Below are 18404 nucleotides of genomic sequence, written 5' to 3'. Positions count from 1 at the left end.
AGGCAAACATTAAAAGGCTTATGAAAAACACTAGGGGTGGGGGGAGTTATTGATCCATTATCCACATTTTAAAACAAATGTCAATATATATCAATATATATATATATATATATATATATATATATATATATATATATATATATATATATATATATCAATCAAATTCATAAGGGTAACATTTAGAAAAGTCATTGTACCGTTTATTTGTGGATGCATTTACATTTGCAATGCTCATTAAAGGATTTCACAATGCCAATGTAAATAATCTTGAATTCATGAATAACCTAGTCTCTGCGGTCGTAAGCAGGAGGGTCATTACGGTTGAACACGCCCAGTTCCCTCGATGCTGTTGCACTGGGAGGGGTCTAGCACCTAGGCGCCATTGAATTGTTTCGCCGGTGGATTACGCAGAATCACCGCGGCTGTACGCAATCGAGAGAAGCAAAGCAGCCGTCGGCTCTCCCTGGACTGCAATATTCAACGATCGAATATTTTAATATTTTTAATAGCTCCTCTACACTAAAACGACAACATGAGTGAAATCAACGTAAAAAAGCTTAAGGTTAACGAGCTGAAGGACGAGCTAAAGAAGCGCAATCTCTCCGACAAGGGATTGAAGGCCGAGCTCATGGAGCGGCTGCAGGCCGCGCTCGATTCTGAGGCCCTGGCTGAGGAGGAAGAAGCCGTGGAAGAAGCAACAGAAGAAAACGAGGCCGAGGGAAACGGTGTTGCGGTCGAACAAAAAGTCATGGGCGAAGAAGAGCCGGAGGGCGAGAGCATGGAGGCCGAGGAGCAAAATGGAGACGGGGGTGATGGCCAGGACGACGAAATGGGCAAAGAGGAGGAGGATGGGGACGCCGGCGTGGAAATGGACAAAGCACTTGATGAAGAAGAGGAGGAGGAGGACGAAGACGACGAGATCATCGACAAAATTGACGACGAAGATGGTGAGCCTGAATCTCATCCATTAGAGGGTGAGTTTTTTATGTGTTTAAACGCCAGGAGTAACGTTTACGTTACGTTAGTCTGTTCACGTGCGTTTTGAAGCCGGTGAGGTCGTCGTTTAGCATATGTGGCTAACCGGTGGCTATTGTGTAGATAGCTAACGTGCTAATCCGGTCTGTTTGAGTTTAGTTCGTGGTTCGGAGTTTAAGATTTTAAAGGTTTCTTTGTTTTAGCCGTGTTCGCAAAGATAATCTAATCACCCGCGCGAGCCTATTGTCTTTAGGAGTTTGCTACTATTGATATTTTTTAACGATTACAGGAAACTTGCATTACACATTCGAATCTACACGGATTTATGTTTTTTATCGCATTGTTTATGGTCGGTTGAGCTAGTTTCAGAAACTAGACAGTTTCGCTGCAGGCTCGGGTCGCCCTCGCGTGGACTCATAAGTTGCTGTGCAGAAAACTTTACGGCAGACAGTAAAAAAAAGTTAGGGATACAGTGAAATGCATTACCAGCGGGTGATGGTGTAAGGAATATTATAAGGTAGAGGAAAATTACAAAAAGCGTCGAAAGACGGGGACATTTAGTAGTTTCGGTTCAGGCTACTAGAAGGCGCCATCTGAGTTACTTCCGCTCAAGGTTAGTTCAGGATAGTGAGTGTTGATGCTGTTCGCCAGTTATTTGTTGTCAAAGATGTGAGCATTGGTTGGTAATCCTGCTACATTAGGCTAAATCTTTGTATTACTTAAAAAAATTGTTTTTTGACTGTGAATGAATAACATTTTACAGGAAAGCACACAATCAATAGGAATTGCACCACCCACGTTTTTGTCTGATCTGGTTTATGCAGTCAGATCAGTGCTTGCAGTTTTTATCCTGAATGACATAACCAAGCAAAATATTCTGTCTGATCAGAGGTGGTCAGTTGATTTTGTAACTGGTGGAGACCGAGCACTCTTGTCGTGTGGGCCACCCTTAAAACCCAGGGTCCAACACGTCCGGGCATTTCATTACTGTTTGTTTTATTTTCAAAGGGGATGCGGACAAAGACATCAGTGCTGATCAGAAGAATAAGAAGGGTGTTAAGAGACGCCGGGAGGAACATGGAAGGGGCTACTTTGAATTTATTGAAGAAAGCAAATACAGCCGGTAAGGATGGAAGCAATGGCCTTCTTTATCCCTGAAGTGCCACTTTTAATATATATTATATATTGGCTTTAAGTGCCAATGCCTTACCTAGAAAAATACAACCCTCATCTACCTCTTAACTAATGGAAAACATTGTTGAGGGTCATTCCTGGCTGATACAAAACACCTTACCTTCAGTAAGATTATGCAACTACACTTCAAATAGTGCTTTAATGGAAAAACAATATTTTTGTTAAACACACTCTCACACTGTTGTCAGGCTGATTTATGTGCGTGTGGCGAATCAGACAGCGAACAAAGCAATGACGATAGCACGAGCTGCGGCTTCTGTCATGGCAGGGGAGGGCCAGCGACGTTGAGTTTATATCGCAAAGTGTATCATGACGTAATGGGGTGGTTAAGAAATGGTAATGAAGCAAATTGTTTAATTCCTCAGACGTTCCTTCGGGGTTTCCATCTTTTTTTTTTTTCTTGAGTGGTTTTTGTTTCCTTTTTCTTTGCATAATTGTGAAAGGTAAAATGTAAGATTTTACGGTATATAAAAAAACTGTAATAACTTTTCCTTTTAAAGTCTGTTTCATTTGTGGTCAGCCGGTAAGTACAAATGTTGGCAGTTCTTCACATTGCATAAAGGAAAAGGGAATATGTTTACACTTCTAATGCATGTTCTTTCTCTAAGTGTGTGGTGCTCAATTGCAGATTGAATAAATGTAATTTTCTGTCTAGGTTTGATTTTCTGGCTTTTGTGCGGCTCACCTATAGTGAACCAGTGTTTAGATTAAAATGTTTATCTACTTATGTTCTTTTAGTATATGGAACAAAAATGTATATATTTTAATGTATCTGAATTCCTCATGGAAGATCTCAAGCATGAAAAACCCCAAGCTACTATTTGAACCAACTAAATTGTTGCAATACCTGACCCAACTACTAATGATGTCGGGATGTCCCAGGCAGGGTCATTACTTGAATTTATAGGGCCTGACAGAACATTATAATTAAGGCAGCCCCTATACACTATGAATTGTAAAGACTTTATGACCTCCCTCTTTACAGGACATGACATCTGTGACATGATGTTGGTTGCTACTGAAAACAATTTGACAAGATTTCACCTCCAGATGTCCCTAAAAACTATTTATTTTACAGATTATGCTGAATAGAAAATATCATCTGGAACAAAATTTAAACTCTGTATAAGCAATGAAAGACCGAAACAGCAATAAGAACTATAGATTGTTTTGACCTTTCCAGGAAGATCTGCATGTAGATATAAATATAAAAATACTCTGACTTTTTCAGACCTTTACCTGATGAATTGGAAAGGGGAACACTCTTTCCAAATAGCACAACATTGCTGCTTTCTATTTTACCAACAAGTTTTCTTTCAGGCTTCATCGTGGGGTAAACTGGTGAGCAATGATGGTAAAGTTTGCATTCACAAAACAGTATAAGTGTTGTGAGCAGCCATTGTAAGGTATTTTACATCTACTGTTGATGCTGCTGTGGCTTTGAGGAAGGATCTCACCTGGACATGGGAAGCATGCCAGTCCATCACACTCTTGCTTCACCCATGGCATTAATGGCTTATTAACTGTATTTCAGGTCTAAGTCTCCTCTGCCACCTCTTGATGAAGAAGATGAAGAGTTTGACGACACCTTGGCCTGCCTGGATCCATGTGAGTGCTTTGTGTTAAGAAGCACATTGACTAATAGTGTAGTGAACTTTTAATAAACATATTAACTTGCCTTTTGGACTAACCAGCATTTTTTTTCTCAATGTTTCCATAGACAATTGTGATCTTAATTTCAAAGTCTCCCGGGACAGATATAGCGCCTCATCTCTTACCATGGAGAGTTTCGCTTACCTTTGGGCAGGTGGCCGTGCCTCATACGGTGTAAACAAAGGCAAAGCCTGCTTTGAAATGAAGGTGCGTACTACAGCATATTTATGTAAACCAATGAGAAAGTGATGAATTTCGAATCATTATATGTCTCCTGCTTTTGCAGATCACTGAGAAAATCCCGGTCAAGCATATAAACAGCAAAAACGTGGACTTCCATGATGTCCATGTTGGCTGGTCCCTGGCAAATGGAAGTCTTTTGCTGGGTAAGCACAGTTGGTTAACATTAGCATGTGCTTATGTGACCACAGTGTATGATTGCACAGCCCTATTTCATCTACTAAAAACACATGACTTGTTGCTGTTTTAGGTGAGGGGGAGCATTCCTACTCGTATTCGAGCAAAGGGAAGAAGACTTCAAACTTTGTGACCGAAGACTATGGGGAGAATTTTGATGAAAATGATGTCATCGGCTGCTTCATTGTAAGTCGATCACATCACTCTCACACAAGAATTGTTTTTCCCTTTTAGTTTACATATTCTTATATACTTTGGTGTGTTTCTTTGTCTTGGATAGAATTTTGAAGCAGATGAGCTGGAGATTTCCTACTCCAAAAATGGAAAGGACCTTGATGTGGCTTTTAAGGTCAATAAGGAGTCATTGGCCGGACAAACTCTGTTCCCCCATGTTCTTTGCCACAACTGTGCGGTTGAGTTCAATTTCGGTCAGATGGAGACCCCATTCTTCCCTCAGGTGGAGGGCTTCACCTTCCTGCAGCAAATTCCTGTGGATGTGCGTATTAGAGGACCTAAGGGACCTGAGACCAAGAAAGATTGCGAGGTACTTTTTGACCTTTTTTTCTCTCTCAGTTTATAAACATTGAAAAACGAATTTGTTCAAAAGGTTTTGAATAAGTTAGTACTTATGGAATGTAAAGGTATAATCTTATAAAAAAAAATATATGGGTTGTTTTTCCACGTTTTCTTGTTTTTCATTTCAATATCGTGATATTTAGCCCCTGGAATGCAATTTTTGCCTGGCAACCCAGCCAAAGAATGTGTGTATTACCCCCCGGAACATGATTGGGTTAGTTTTGAGTAGCATCTGGGCAGGTTTTGTGAAAACCTGGCAACTCTGATTAACAGTAATATAAAATATTTCCTGAGCACCAAATCAGCATATTAGAATGATTTCTGAAGCATCGTGTGCCACTGAAGACTATCCGAAGTCTATTTAGATTTTCAAATAGAATAGAATTGTATAATCAAATAATGCAGCCTTGTTCAGCATAAGAGGCTTCATTTAATACATGTGTTAATGCATTGACATGATTGTAATCACTAATATGTTGGTTTCAAGGTGATCGTTATGGTCGGCCTTCCTGGATCTGGAAAAACTGCTTGGGTAAATAAACATGTTGAAGAGAACCCTGGCAAGTTCAATGTCCTCGGCACCAACACCATCTTGGAGAAGATGATGGTGAGAAACATTCTTCTTAAACTTTTTATCTTATATGTCTCAATCTTATTTTCTGGTCTAATCTCACTTTTTGGACTTGCAGATTGACAGCATGAAGAGGCAAAACAAAGACACGGCGAAGCTCTCAGCCATCTCTCAGCGTGCTCCTCTGTTCCTGGGCAAGTTTATTGAAATTGCCGCCCGCAAAAAGAGAAACTACATCTTGGATCAGACAAACGTGTCTGCACTGGCCCAGAGAAGGAAGATGTGTCTGTTTGCTGGCTTCCAACGCAAAGCTGTAGTTGTCTTCCCAACAGATGAGGCCTTCAAGGAGAGAACACAGAAGAAAGCAGAAACCGATGGCAAAGATGTACCTGAGAATGCCGTTCTGAAAATGAAAGGCAAGACGTGATGTCATTTCACCATTGCACTTTCTGGTTTTCCTTGTAGTCCAAAACTGTATAGTTTAAATGAAATAAAAACTAACCTGGCACACAAAGTAGAATAGCCAGGAATACAAAAGATTGTTGTTCCTCTCTACAGGTATCTACACATTTCCAGAGGTAGGAGACTGCTTCTCAGAGGTCACCTATGTGGAACTGCAGAAGGAGGAAGCCGTCAAGCTCTTAGAGCAGTACAAGGAAGAGAGCAAAAGTGCTTTGCCACCCGAAAAGAAACCAAACCAGGGCACAATAACCCCCAAAAAGGGAGGTGGACGAGGCAAAGGGCCTAAGAACCAGTTCAGTAGGGGTGGTGGTCCAGGCCCACGTGGAGGCAGAGGTGGATTTCAGCCCCGTAGAAACTTCAGAGGATGTAAGCAAGTTTTTAGTGAGCTGTCATGGTAAATATACATTGAGAATTATACCTCGTATTTTCTCCTTCTAGTACCAGTACCACATCAAGGGTTTAATCGTCACCCGCGTGGCTACATGCCACCACCGCCACCACCCCCTGTCTTCCGAGGAGGGTTCCATAGTCGAGGTGGAGCCGGTGGGATGCCCAGCCGGGGAATGGGCCCCAGGGGTGGGCACATTAGAGGCGGCAGAGGTGGAGCAATGGGCCGCGGGGGGCCTGCACACAGAGGTAACATGCACCGCGGTGGACCCCACAACAGAGGAAACTTCCAACAGGTTAGTTTGTATCTTTTGTAACAAAGTAAACTACTGTTCAATAGTTTGGGGTAGGCTATATATATATATATATATATATATATATATATATATATATATATATATATCTCTCAGCATATTGATTTCTGAAAGGTCATGTGACACTGAAAACTGGCTTTGCCATATAATGCCAGTTTTCAGTGTCACATGACCCTTCAGAAATCAATATGCTGATATTTTTCGCTTAAGAGACATTTCTTTATTTTTTATTCCATGGCCGAAACAAAAAAACAAGAATTGTGACACTATCCACATGGCAAGGAAAGAAAGTCATAATTCTTTTGCCATTTAACAATTCAGATTTTTTTTTTTTTTACAGTTCTGAGAACATTTTCAAAATTATAAAGTAGCATTATTTCAGTATTTTTAAATAGATTTAATATATATATATTAGGGCTGCATGATGTGTCATTTAAGCAACGATATTGCGATGTACGAATCCACGATAGTCACATCGCAGGATGTGCGATGTAGGCTGTCGTAGTTGATCCATTATTCATTAACTGTACGGACCAGCTGCTCCCCGGCCCTTGACGAATGTGATTTGCGGATTAATTGCACAGCTTAACCATCCTAGAGTGAAAGTTTATCATTGACAGGACTGAAAAATACATGCAAGTTTAACAGGACAGAGAGAGAGAGAGAGAGCGCGCGCGAGAGAGACAGAGGGAGAGAGCAAGCAAGCGAGTGAGCCCCGGCCGCACGCTCACGGTCTTCAAACAACACGAGCGCTGTCTTGCTCTCTCTCCCTCGTGCATATTAATCTATTGACACGATGGTGTTGATATTTAAATCATTTAAAATGAAAATGTAAGTGTGCTCACCCCATTTTTGTTTTTAGGACATTTTTTTATTAGATTTCATATCGCAATATATATCGCAGAAAAATAAAATATCGCAATGTCATTTTTTTCCCAATATTGTGCAGCCCTATATATAAATAAAATCCCATGAAGGAATCAAGCTTCCATAACGTTAATAACACTTTTTTTTTTTTTTTCTGTCATTATTTCTTAAATAAAAAAACTCTTACTGACACTAAACTTTTAAATGCTACTGAAACCTCAATTTGACTTTGAGTAATTTTGAGTTTTCGCCTTCATAGAAGTTCCGTGGCAGAGGAGGCCATCAGCAGAATCGTGGTGGTTTTGGCAATAAAAACGGATCTTTTGCCCAAGCCTTCAACCAGAGCTGGCAACAAGGGGTTTGTACAGCTATTATGTATCTCATTGAGACTTTTTTTTTTTTAAAGGGTCACAGATAAGCAATACATTGCGTAAACGTCCATTGAGAAATCTGACTTATTCAAAATCATAAGATTGGCTATTATATTAATTACTATTTAACAAAATGAAATTGTAGTCCATTTAACTCATGAAACTTTCTTTGACCCTTTAGTTCTGGAACCAGAAGCCATGGAATCAACAGTACCACCCAGGATATTACTAAGTGCACATTTGTATTAAAGACTCATGGTCTCTTGTGCGCTGAAATGCACAGCCACTGAATAACCATCCACTTTTACGGTCCTTGTTTATTATAATTTTTAAAGGAAGTCCATTTTTATGTAAGAGAAGCAAGTGGCAAACAAACATTCCGCCCTTCTGAAGTGAACCGTCTACGTTCTACATATGTGCTTCACTCTCAGATTTTTGTCAAATGCATTTCCTCCCCCTTTTATTTTGTATCACAGCTTTGATATATTGTTATCACGAATTCCAGCATTTGTCTTGTGAGGGATGCTTTGAATTTCAGGGTTGTGAATTTTATTCTGTAAAATGTCATTTTTTACTCAAGTAAATTATTATTATTTTTCAAAAAAAAAAAATTTTGGTGTAAAAATCCCTGTGAGCCTAAATCTTTTAGAAGCTTTTGTCAATAATAATTTACATTTACACAACAACTCTGCCTTTCACGTTCAGTGGACAGTGAAAAAAAATATTTACTACTAACAGGTTCAAGTTTTTCTTTGTTTGTTAGCCCAGACTGTAACAGTTACATCATAGGTTTGCAATAAATGATGTGCTTGCTTTTCTATGACCTTTTATGGCTTTTGACTGATATCTTGAAAAATCTATTTTAAAGAGCCTTTGAATGTCAATCAGATTTGTCTCTTAATTCAGCACCATCAGACTATACTTTATTGCCTTTGTCTTGCAGGGCATACAGTGGAAAGATTTTTTTAAATCAATTTAGTCAGTTACTTTATAATGTTTTTTTGCACTGCATACATTTACTCATTTGTGTCATCTAAGAAACCAAGAGAAGCCACAATGAAACATTGATGAAGTTAAGCACTTGATTGTGCTTATTGCTTTACACAGCTTTGTAAAATCAACACCGCTTTGTGAATAACTCCATCATAATGAATGTGCACTAAGATTACTAGTACTAGTGTTCATCCCGCGGAACATTTTGTGGCAGTGCTTTTTTTTTTTTAATGGCTTTGCAAAATATTTAATGCTAAGAGTATTATTTTAACTGATTGACTTGCTATGTTAATCTGTGTAATAATTCAATTAACCTTTTTCTGGTGTAATTGTTATAAAACAATATTTAGACCATTTTACTACAGGAAATATCCCCAAAATTTCCTTTGGGATTAATTTGTCAAATGGTGGCCTTGACAACCATTTTAGATCTAACAGCCAGCAAATAAGCAAGTTCTTTTATATGTTAAATTATCATATGCATTATTAATATTACATGGGGTGAGCTGTGGGGAAAATAGCTTAAGGTCGTATCAGAATTTCATACTGGATTTTCTCAGTTTACATAACCTCATCATTCAGACCACAATAATATCGCATACACCCCATGACCCCATCAGCAAGACATCCTGATTTCATCAAGCCAGGCCCTTGATTTGTTTGAATAAATATATTTCTTATAAAGTGCCAAATGGCCAAAGAAAAAGGGCAGCTATTTTTGACTTAAAATTGGTGTATTTTATCATGATGTAGTAGTTTAAGTGGAATATTTTGTTGAACTGTTTACCATTTAAATTGATGTAAAAGTAACTTATTTCAGGAAGTGTTTTTTTTTTCTGTAAATTGTTTCCTGCGGGATGAGATAATGAACCGGTCTTTTAATAAAATAAGTGATTTTTAACAGATTTTTAACTGAAAAGCATGGCATGAGAGATTTGTGACCATTCTGTTTTACTACACAGACTTTGCTTGTGTAAGATGCGCTATTTTGAGGATGAACTAAAAATGTGGCATTATGTGTTCTTGAATGATGGCAGATGGTACAGTTTATGATGTTTGTATTTAGGCTTTGCTTTTTCAACGATGAATGTTGAGTGTTTCATGATGTAAGGAAATTTGTCATTAAATAATGTAATAAACCTCTGAGATAAATCATTGTTTTCTACTAGAATTCTTCCCTAAATACAAAAAATAGAAACATTCAAAAATAAATCTTCTTTTGTGCTCAACAGAACAGAGAAACTCATACAAGTTTGGAACAACTTCAGGTTGAGTAAACGTTGACTTCATTTTTAGGTTAACTATCCATTTAAATACAGTTATTAGTACTAGTTTATAATCACTGAGATTCTGAAAACCTGAATGAAGAACTAGTACTTGTATGGCTGCCACAATTATTTTTGTAAATTCTCAGTTTCATAACAGAACCATTTACACTGTTAGGTAAGACATGTTTAAAGAAGGATCTTTACATGTCATGCCCTTTTTAAACTCTACAAATCGTTCTGTTTAATAAGTTATTATTTGTGTCTGTAGAGTAAACAAAACATAACTGCCTTGTGTAATTATGTCTGTAGTCCATGTGGCCATTTGCAACCACTGGAATATGCAAACGAAGACCAAGACAAATCACTTCAATGAAAAATAGTTGAATTTATATTCAGTCAACATGTCGACATATACAACAAACCATTCTATTTACTGCTCAAAATATAACATCTACAAATCAGTCTTTCACTTCATATGGCATCATATACAAATGCAAAAATAAATGCATATCAATTTAACGATATTTACAATTTCATAAAAAGTGCTTGAGGTATCTTAATAAGGGTTAAGTTGCCAACACCCTTTCTTAGCCTTATAACGTTAGCTTTTAAGTACATTGTGTCACGTGGTCGATGGCAAATAGCACATTTATACAACTGAAACATTATCCATTGCGCATCCACATGTTTCTACAATCATATTTGGGAACTCAGCGACCTCAATTTCAGTATAATCTCCCTTTTTAACTAAATACATCATCGGTAGCGGTGCGCTTTCCACAACCGCGCACTTCCTCTCTCCGTAGCCGTAGTTGCGCTTGGGCTGCCGGCAGCCTCCGTTACACCGGAACGCCTGATACCCGGATGGTTCGATGATCCAGTACTGGGTCCACGTCAAGGCTCGGAAATTGATGAAGTATTTTTCCCTGCAGCACATTTCACTGTCTTTGTTGGTTTCACAGTCTCCACTAGACCTGCAACGTAAATAATATAAAATAATAGGCTATTAACATATTGTATTAAACCTTTTAAACGAAACACATTTTTATTTTTAAGAAATTCCTTCGGTAACACTTTACACCACAGCGCCCATATTGCACATACGTCACATTTGAATATATATTTAATGTAATTAGAATAACAATAGAGTAATTCTTCTGAGTAGGCTACATACTTCACATTTTGAAAAATTTCACTAACTTTGAATTTATACATATTGTTATACCCATAATCATTAAAGAAAAATGTGTGTGTGTGTCTATATCTATATCTATCTATCTATCTATCTATCTATATATATATATATATATAGTGTACAATAAAAATAAATAAATATATGTCGTTTATTAGCATAATGCTGCTTTGAAATGAAGCCACGCTTACCCAAACTCCTCGAGGTTGAGGGTGTAAAGAACAAGCTCAGGTTTTCCAAGAGTGTTATCGTTAGGATCTTGAGTTGTGAAACGGACACACTTGGCCATTTCTGCCGCGTAACTGCCGGGTCTCTCGCCCTCGATCCACACCTCCAGGTGCATGGGCATCTCCATTCGGCTCTTCGACCAATAGTGCACCGCCTGGGTCACATCAAAGCTCTTCCAGCCGGTTTCGTGAATTGGAATCAACCTGAGGAGATAATGGTTGTGACAATTAGCATGCATGTTCCTTAACGCCAGTCAGCAGTGGAATTAGCATAATAACGACTGTCTGTGGCCGTCTCTGCTTACCTGGAATCCACTAGTGAAGTTCGGTTAGACCCGTCTTTCAGAAGTTCCACCCAGTAGATGCTCACCCGGGCGTTGTTGACGGGTCTGTGGCCCTTTCTCTCTGGTATGGAGCGCTTGTGTGGGGCTTTCTTGAACAGTTTTAGTTCTGCCATGGTCACTTCACTGTTCTCCGGAATCCTTGATGTCATCTCGAACATCACGCGTTGACGTGTCGTGTCAGAATATACAAATTCACCAGATATGTCTGGAATAGACGAGAGCGATTTATTACAAACTATATTTACATTTTGCTTATTTAAAATTCCTTTTTGAAAGTATTAGCATTAATTGTTAATTTTCACGGCATTAAATTATAGTATTTTCATTTTGCATATTAGGCTAATCTTACCTGCATTGCCAGGGATTCCCCTCAGTATGCCGGCTAAACTCGGAAGCGAGCGGCGTTTTCTTGCGTGATGCAGTTTCAGCATGGAAACATATTTGTTCTTGATGTGCGTTGGAATCAAAAGGTTCTCCAGGTCCCGCTTGTGAATTCTCGGAACTTCACTCAGTCCAAGTTTCTTCAGCAGAGCGTCTTTCATGTCTTCGTGTGTAAAACCCTTCACCATTGCGAAAAGTGCTGCGCAAAGGAGGCACGCGGCACGGATTGAAGACATCTTCCACGTGAAGGTGCTGGAGAGATTGTGGCTCTGTGCTGCTGTTCTCGGGCTGAGATGACTCTGCTTTGACAGCGGCCCGTCCTTATATATGCGTCCCCGAGACCCTCAGTTGATCGCACTTTGACAAAGGGGTGGTGACTGACATCAGAGAGAAGGTGATACATGAAAGCCACGATTCATCGGAGAAGTTAACGCAAAATGTCCAACTTAAACTAGAATGAGAATTCAAATAACCTTAAAATAAAATTAGATAGATAGATAGATAGATAGATAGATAGATAGATAGATAGATAGATAGATAGATAGATCAATTTATTTTAGTAAAGAGATGATGATAAATTGATAAACATGTATATAGATAGATGGACATGCAAGACAGATAGATAGATAGATAGATAGATAGATAGATAGATAGATAGATAGATAGATAGATAGATAGATAGATAGATAGATAGATAGATAGATAGATAGATAGATAGATAGATAGATAGATAGATAGATAGATAGATAGATAGATAGAAATTTATTTTAATAAAGAGATGGTAAATTTATAAACGTATAGATAGATAGATTTATTGAATGACAGCCTATATACATGGATGATATATTGATAACCATATAGATAGATGGACATGCAAGACAGATAGATAGATAGATAGATAGATAGATAGATAGATAGATAGATAGATAGATAGATAGATAGATAGATAGTCTCTTCTTTGGAGTATATGTGATAATAAAGTAAACATAATTTTTATGAATGTAGATTATGTGCTGTACTTGCATTCAATATTATCTTTATTTCTGACACAAGAAGTTCTTGTTGTGTGGATTTACCGATGACCTTCCAGACATAGTGAACTTAGAACTCACCCTCCTTTCCAGTTTGCATGTGCACGTTGATGAAGCACCCTTGTTCCTCGTGTGTACATTCCCCTGGACATTGTAAAACATTCCTAGTCTGGCAAGAGTCTGTCAGTACAGAGTTTTCAGTCCCTCTGTCTAAGCACCTTTCTGTTGATCACCTTCGCTGTAGGCCCATCATCATTGGGTGGGCTGAGGGATTAGATGTTTATTCGAAGACCACCATCCTTCTGCTTTATGCACAGATTAAAATTATTAGGCAAACAGACTGTTTAATCCAGGGATGTGAATTGGGAGGCTCTTCACAGGTTGGTGATTATCTGATTCCATTGCCAGATTTGCCGTGCCTTGTTTGGTCACACTAACATTAGAAGAGGGGCTAGTGGCACTGAGAACCCAGTGTCTTGAGTATGTGTATTGGCCCCTCTATTTGCTCTAAGATGTCAGACAGACTAAAGGAGCTCACAGGAAGAACAGATGACAAATGACTGGCTGGAGATGGAGGCAAATTAATGCAATACAAATGCAGAATCAGACAAAAGAGCTCACAGTTTGAGCCCAGATGAGTATTACCATATCTGCCACAAGAGATGATTAAGTAGGTTATATTTGCAAGGATAATATATATATATATATATATATATATATATATATATATATATATATATATATATATATATATATATATATATATATATATATATATATATATATAACTACAGAATGTCACATTTTATTTTTTAGCAGTTTTAACACATACATGTTACCAAATAAAAAGGACAGCACTTTTAGAGTTCATCCCACTATCTGATGTAAGCATAAGTATTGGGACAGTTGCCTCACAGGTCTTTCTAAGTGATCAGCTGTATCCTGTTGCATTAGTTGTTCTGACATTAAAAGCAGGGAATGTGTCTTATTAGTTATTGGCCGGTTAAAACATTTATGTGTTGAAACACACAATAATAAAATGTGACATTCTGTAATTTTGTCTCATATTCATCCTTTAATCATATTTACAGATTTCTTGACTCCACAGCAAACAGAGCAATTTTGTCTTTACTGTTCCAATGCTTATGGAGGGCACTATGCATGTATATATATATATATATATATATATATATATATATATATATATATATATAGTTTGTTGGACCATCCTGCAAATCTGGACTTTAAAAGGTGTACAATTAAACCCACATGAAGATAATAAATAATATACATGCTATGTTTTTTTTTAAAAACCATATTCTTAAAAGTAATGTTAGTTAGCTGTGAAATGAATTGGCAACAATCCTCAGTCTAGGGCCCTGCTTGACTCATTTTGTACAATACACATGACCCATGCATGAGTAAACTGAAGTTCTGGATCTTTGTGTGATTTCTGTCAGTCTTCTGTCCTTCCCTTGTCGATTATTTTGAGGCCCTTTGTCAATATAAGTACCATCTAATTCTCACGGGTAGTATAACCCTTAATCAAAGGGTGGAGGTACACGCCAATCAACAAAACATGCGCTAATTAACACCTCTTTACTACACACGAAAGACAGCTCTATTCAAACGGATCCCGCCTCGGTTCGATAAAACAACAAACAATTCCATAGCGACGTCATAAAGGTAACGACTGTAAATATGGCTGCTTTGAAAACTCAGTGTTCTTTCTGTCAGCGATTAAGATCATAATGCAGGTCATTTCTGAAAATTGCTCATTTTAATTTAACGCATAAGGATGTTTATTGTTGAAACAATTTCTCATGGTCAGCAGAAATTAATAATTGAATGTGAACATCCTGTTCAACATTCCCTACATCCTGCCGCAGTTTGGTTCTAACATCAAATGTTTTGACATGAAAGACACGTTTAGCACCTTATTAGGCCTGGTGTAGAAATTGTCAGATTCAGATTTATAGAAGAATGGTTATGAGAAAAGTAGATGGCAATGCTATGACATTTTCGTTTGATGTTACAAATAGCCTATGTTTTGCTACTTAAACAGCTTGCGTGTTTAGGACATATAAAATGAAGCATAAATATATGAAAATGTAATTGTATACTTATATCTCAATTGTATTAATAGCATAACCTATATATCTAGTCACATAGTTTTAAGTTAGTTGTAAAATCAGTATGCTAGGCTTTAAGATATTTAAAACACAAACTTTAATGTAACATTTACAAGCTTATCTGGTTGCTTCTCTGAACACGTTACATAAATCCATGGTCAAATAAGTCCAGACGCACTTGATTAAATTCCACACTACAATTGCAATGCAGAATATTGGACACAAGAGGGCGAACGTGCTCGTTTTTTTCAGTTTTTTAAAAGACGCATAGGCCTAAATTAAGAAAAAGGAAGGCAAAAACTTAGTTATATGTATATTAAATGTATATTCAACAGACATGAATTAGCCATCCATCACCACTATTAACAATGCGCATATATATATATATATATATATATATATATATATATATATTACACACTGTATACTATATACTATAACTGTTATATACACACACACATACGAATTTCATATAGCCTACTTTCAAGGTGGGATATAACCACAAACCAATGAACTCCAAAATATGTTATATATTATAATATATTACACACTTTAAATGCATTTTATGAATAACCAAAAGAAAAAAAAAGTTTGCGTACAAATTGTGCGATAAATAGACGCTCAAGAACAGAAGTCGCGTTGAAGTGAAGTGACATTCAGCCAATGGTGTCCCATATTCAGAATTCGTGCTCTGCATTTAACCCATCCAAAGTGCACGCCAAAGTTTGCCTGCATTGGTAACCATAGCAACAGTACGTTGTTCTCTTTCCGTCACCGTCTGACGTACGTCAACAAAAGAAGTCCTGGCGTTTTCACATAGTTTATTTATTTACCACAAGCAAAAATAAGAAAAATAAAGCGTTTTGTCATTTTTTAAAACAGTTGACAGTTAGCGCACTGTGCTAAAAGACAATTTGGCTTGCGCGAAAAGGACGTCAACAGCACATTGCTAACAGAAATCCTCTAAAAAGGTCGACCCCCTGAAGGTCAACGAATTGGGGGATAATTCGCACGCTCTTCTCTAGTATACACTACTCTGCTGTTTCCCTCCAGCATATCCCTCCGTTCTCTGCAGCTGATGCCGTGACGGTCGCCATGATGATGTCGGGTTTTGCCTGCGGCAGCAGCGAGCTGTGAGAGACACACACACGGCGACCGGGAGCGGAGTCGCCGAGTCCTCCAACCGACAGGAACGAGGACGCGTATTTCCAGCCCCTCGCCGCAAAGCTGCTTTTGACAAGTGAATAACAGTTTTCGAAAGCAAGGCTTGCTCCTTCCGCCAGCGTTTCGTATTTACGAAGAGAGGAATTTAAAGATAAAACAGCTTGCTAAGGCTTTCGCAGTCCTGCCAGAGGAGGGGCATATGGGGCTTTGTAGCAATGCAGATCCCGTGCTGCTGATGCGCTTTTGTTACTGCATAATGGATAACCACAGATATCACCGTATCTCATGGGATTGTTTTAAACTTCTTTGCTGACTTGTTTTGTGAAAAGTGTCCTTCACAGGAGAAGCTGAATTCGGGAATATATAAGCCTTAGGTTATATACGTCAAATCCACCGGCCAGGGTAGGGTTGATGGCTGGAAGTTCTCTAAGGACTGAATTCATGATGTTGTGGATTGATATGGATGCATCCGTGCGAGAGGGACCATGAATAGGCTCGACAATATTTTTTGAGCCATTAAGTTTTTTCCGGAGCGTTCACGCAAGTGTGCCACTGGCCGGTCCCGTTTGCTACGGTGGGAGCAAATACTGACCATACCGTGAGACATCAGGAGCAACTGAAAACATGTCTGGAGAGGTGCGTTTGAAGAAGCTGGAGAAGCTGGTTCTAGATGGCCCGTCTCAGTCCACGGGCCAGTGCTTCAGCGTGGAGACCTTGTTGGATATTCTTGTTTGCCTGTATGATGAGTGCAACAATTCTCCCATAAGAAGAGAGAAAAACATATTGGAGTTCGTAGACTGGGGTAAGGCATATTTCATGCACTGCACGCCTTGTCTTTCACGCGTCCCACACGTCAGTTGTGTAGCGATTCACTGTGACTTGCGAGAGGCAAACAAACTATTGTTTTATCGTTTGACGTTAGCCAGCTGCTTTACAGACTAAAGTTGCTGTACGGAAAACTCATTGAGTTGTTTTTGAGGGGGAACAGAAATGAAGATGACATCATCGCTGGACTGGTTTGTGCATGAATGTGGAATGTGAAGCTCACCTTTAATGAGTCTCTCTGCTTACTGCTCCAACAAGGTGGATACAGTGCAGTGGGCTTTAATTTTGACATTGGCCAAAGCTAAACTAATTTATTTATGGCCTGTGTGCTTATTCGGTAGCAGAATAGCATGTTTTTTTTTTTTTTTTGATTGCTTGACAGTTCTTTACATACTGTTCATGTTTATTTTGTTTTTAATGGCTGTACATTATTTCTCGGACAGTAGCTTAAGGTACACTCAGTAACGTTTTGGTAAATTTTAAAGTTTACAAATGACGAAAACTCAAGAGCAATCAGTCTTAAAGAAAAAGCTGTTTTATTCTACATGATGCGGGTCTGCCCCTCATGGGCACCGGCATTTTGAAATCACATGACCAACTGTGTCACGCAATTGACCGCGTTACTATTGATAATAATATGCTTACTTTATATACCGTTTTCAACTGGTGGTAAAGGCACTTAACAAAGCATAATTGTTAATCTAAGATAAAAAAAAAAAAAAATCACTCACAGACACAACATGTTCCTAATATTTCTGTTAAAGGTCCCATATTGTACACTTTTCTGCAGTTTTATTTTAGGTTTTGATGTCCTTAAGAATATATATTTGCGGTATAATTACCAAAAACCATCTCATTATATTTTTACAGCTCCTTTCTCAGGAGGTCTGCTTAGAACAGGTCGAATTTAGCCTGTCTAATTAATTAATATTCATGAGCCTCTCTTCTGATTGGCCTGTTGTTTTCTGAGTGATGCACAGCCAGGCCATCCAAAGGTTACAAGGGTCAGCAGACGTCGCAGCGCTAGCTGGAGGCAGCAAAACAAAAGGCTAACTGGAGG

General features: G+C 38.4%; 3 protein-coding genes across 13 annotated transcripts in view; 2 read left to right on the top strand and 1 right to left on the bottom strand.

Annotated features, from left to right (window-relative positions):
- The first annotated feature begins 361 nt into the window (after nt 1-361).
- LOC132106618 (heterogeneous nuclear ribonucleoprotein U-like) lies at nt 362-8610 on the top strand. 2 transcript variants are annotated; one of them, XM_059512478.1, is made up of 13 exons: nt 362-947; nt 1984-2098; nt 3704-3777; nt 3890-4029; nt 4109-4208; nt 4313-4425; nt 4520-4783; nt 5303-5422; nt 5505-5802; nt 5945-6214; nt 6287-6531; nt 7676-7774; nt 7969-8610. In XM_059512478.1, exons 1-13 carry the CDS (start codon nt 533-535, stop codon nt 8017-8019), a joined length of 2304 nt encoding a protein of 767 aa, XP_059368461.1. In that variant the 5' UTR covers nt 362-532; the 3' UTR covers nt 8020-8610. The 2 variants fall into 2 exon arrangements, with proteins under 2 accessions (XP_059368461.1, XP_059368460.1); XM_059512477.1 differs by having other exon boundaries at nt 362-974.
- Nucleotides 8611-10303: 1693 nt separating this feature from the next.
- On the bottom strand, nt 10304-12551 carry lft1 (lefty1). Its single transcript, XM_059512486.1, has 4 exons — nt 12161-12551; nt 11773-12016; nt 11432-11671; nt 10304-11022 (listed from the first exon to the last, which is right to left on the bottom strand). The coding sequence occupies exons 1-4, from the start codon at nt 12426-12428 to the stop codon at nt 10698-10700; spliced, it is 1077 nt and encodes a 358-aa protein (XP_059368469.1). The 5' UTR covers nt 12429-12551; the 3' UTR covers nt 10304-10697.
- Nucleotides 12552-16137: 3586 nt separating this feature from the next.
- The window catches only part of LOC132106614 (serine/threonine-protein kinase MRCK alpha-like), a 52724-nt gene continuing 50457 nt past the window's right edge, over nt 16138-18404 (top strand). For all 10 annotated transcript variants that reach the window (XM_059512470.1, XM_059512472.1, XM_059512467.1 and 7 more), the window contains exon 1: nt 16138-17321. In XM_059512470.1, coding sequence (XP_059368453.1) covers nt 17144-17321 — 178 coding nt within the window. In that variant the 5' untranslated portion in view covers nt 16138-17143. The remainder of the gene's footprint in view (nt 17322-18404) is intronic.

Source organism: Carassius carassius, chromosome 27 (assembly GCF_963082965.1).
Source record: "Carassius carassius chromosome 27, fCarCar2.1, whole genome shotgun sequence".
In the NCBI taxonomy this organism is placed as follows: Eukaryota; Metazoa; Chordata; class Actinopteri; order Cypriniformes; family Cyprinidae; genus Carassius; species Carassius carassius.
Note: the sequence above shows the minus strand (reverse complement) of the source record. Positions and strands in the feature narration are given on the sequence as shown.

What these genes read in the sequence shown, in the direction of transcription:
- LOC132106618 (XM_059512477.1), top strand. Translation starts at nt 533, where the DNA reads ATGAGTGAAATCAACGTAAAAAAGCTTAAGGTTAACGAGCTGAAGGAC. An exon ending in ATGTCATCGGCTGCTTCATT is followed by an intron (nt 4,426 to 4,519) that starts GTAAGTCGATCA and finishes TGTCTTGGATAG; the next exon opens with AATTTTGAAGCAGATGAGCT. An exon ending in CCGTAGAAACTTCAGAGGAT is followed by an intron (nt 6,215 to 6,286) that starts GTAAGCAAGTTT and finishes TTCTCCTTCTAG; the next exon opens with TACCAGTACCACATCAAGGG.
- lft1 (XM_059512486.1), bottom strand. Translation starts at nt 12,428, where the DNA reads ATGTCTTCAATCCGTGCCGCGTGCCTCCTTTGCGCAGCACTTTTCGCA. An exon ending in ACTTCACTAGTGGATTCCAG is followed by an intron (nt 11,672 to 11,772) that starts GTAAGCAGAGAC and finishes TTATCTCCTCAG; the next exon opens with GTTGATTCCAATTCACGAAA. An exon ending in CTCAACCTCGAGGAGTTTGG is followed by an intron (nt 11,023 to 11,431) that starts GTAAGCGTGGCT and finishes TTTACGTTGCAG; the next exon opens with GTCTAGTGGAGACTGTGAAA.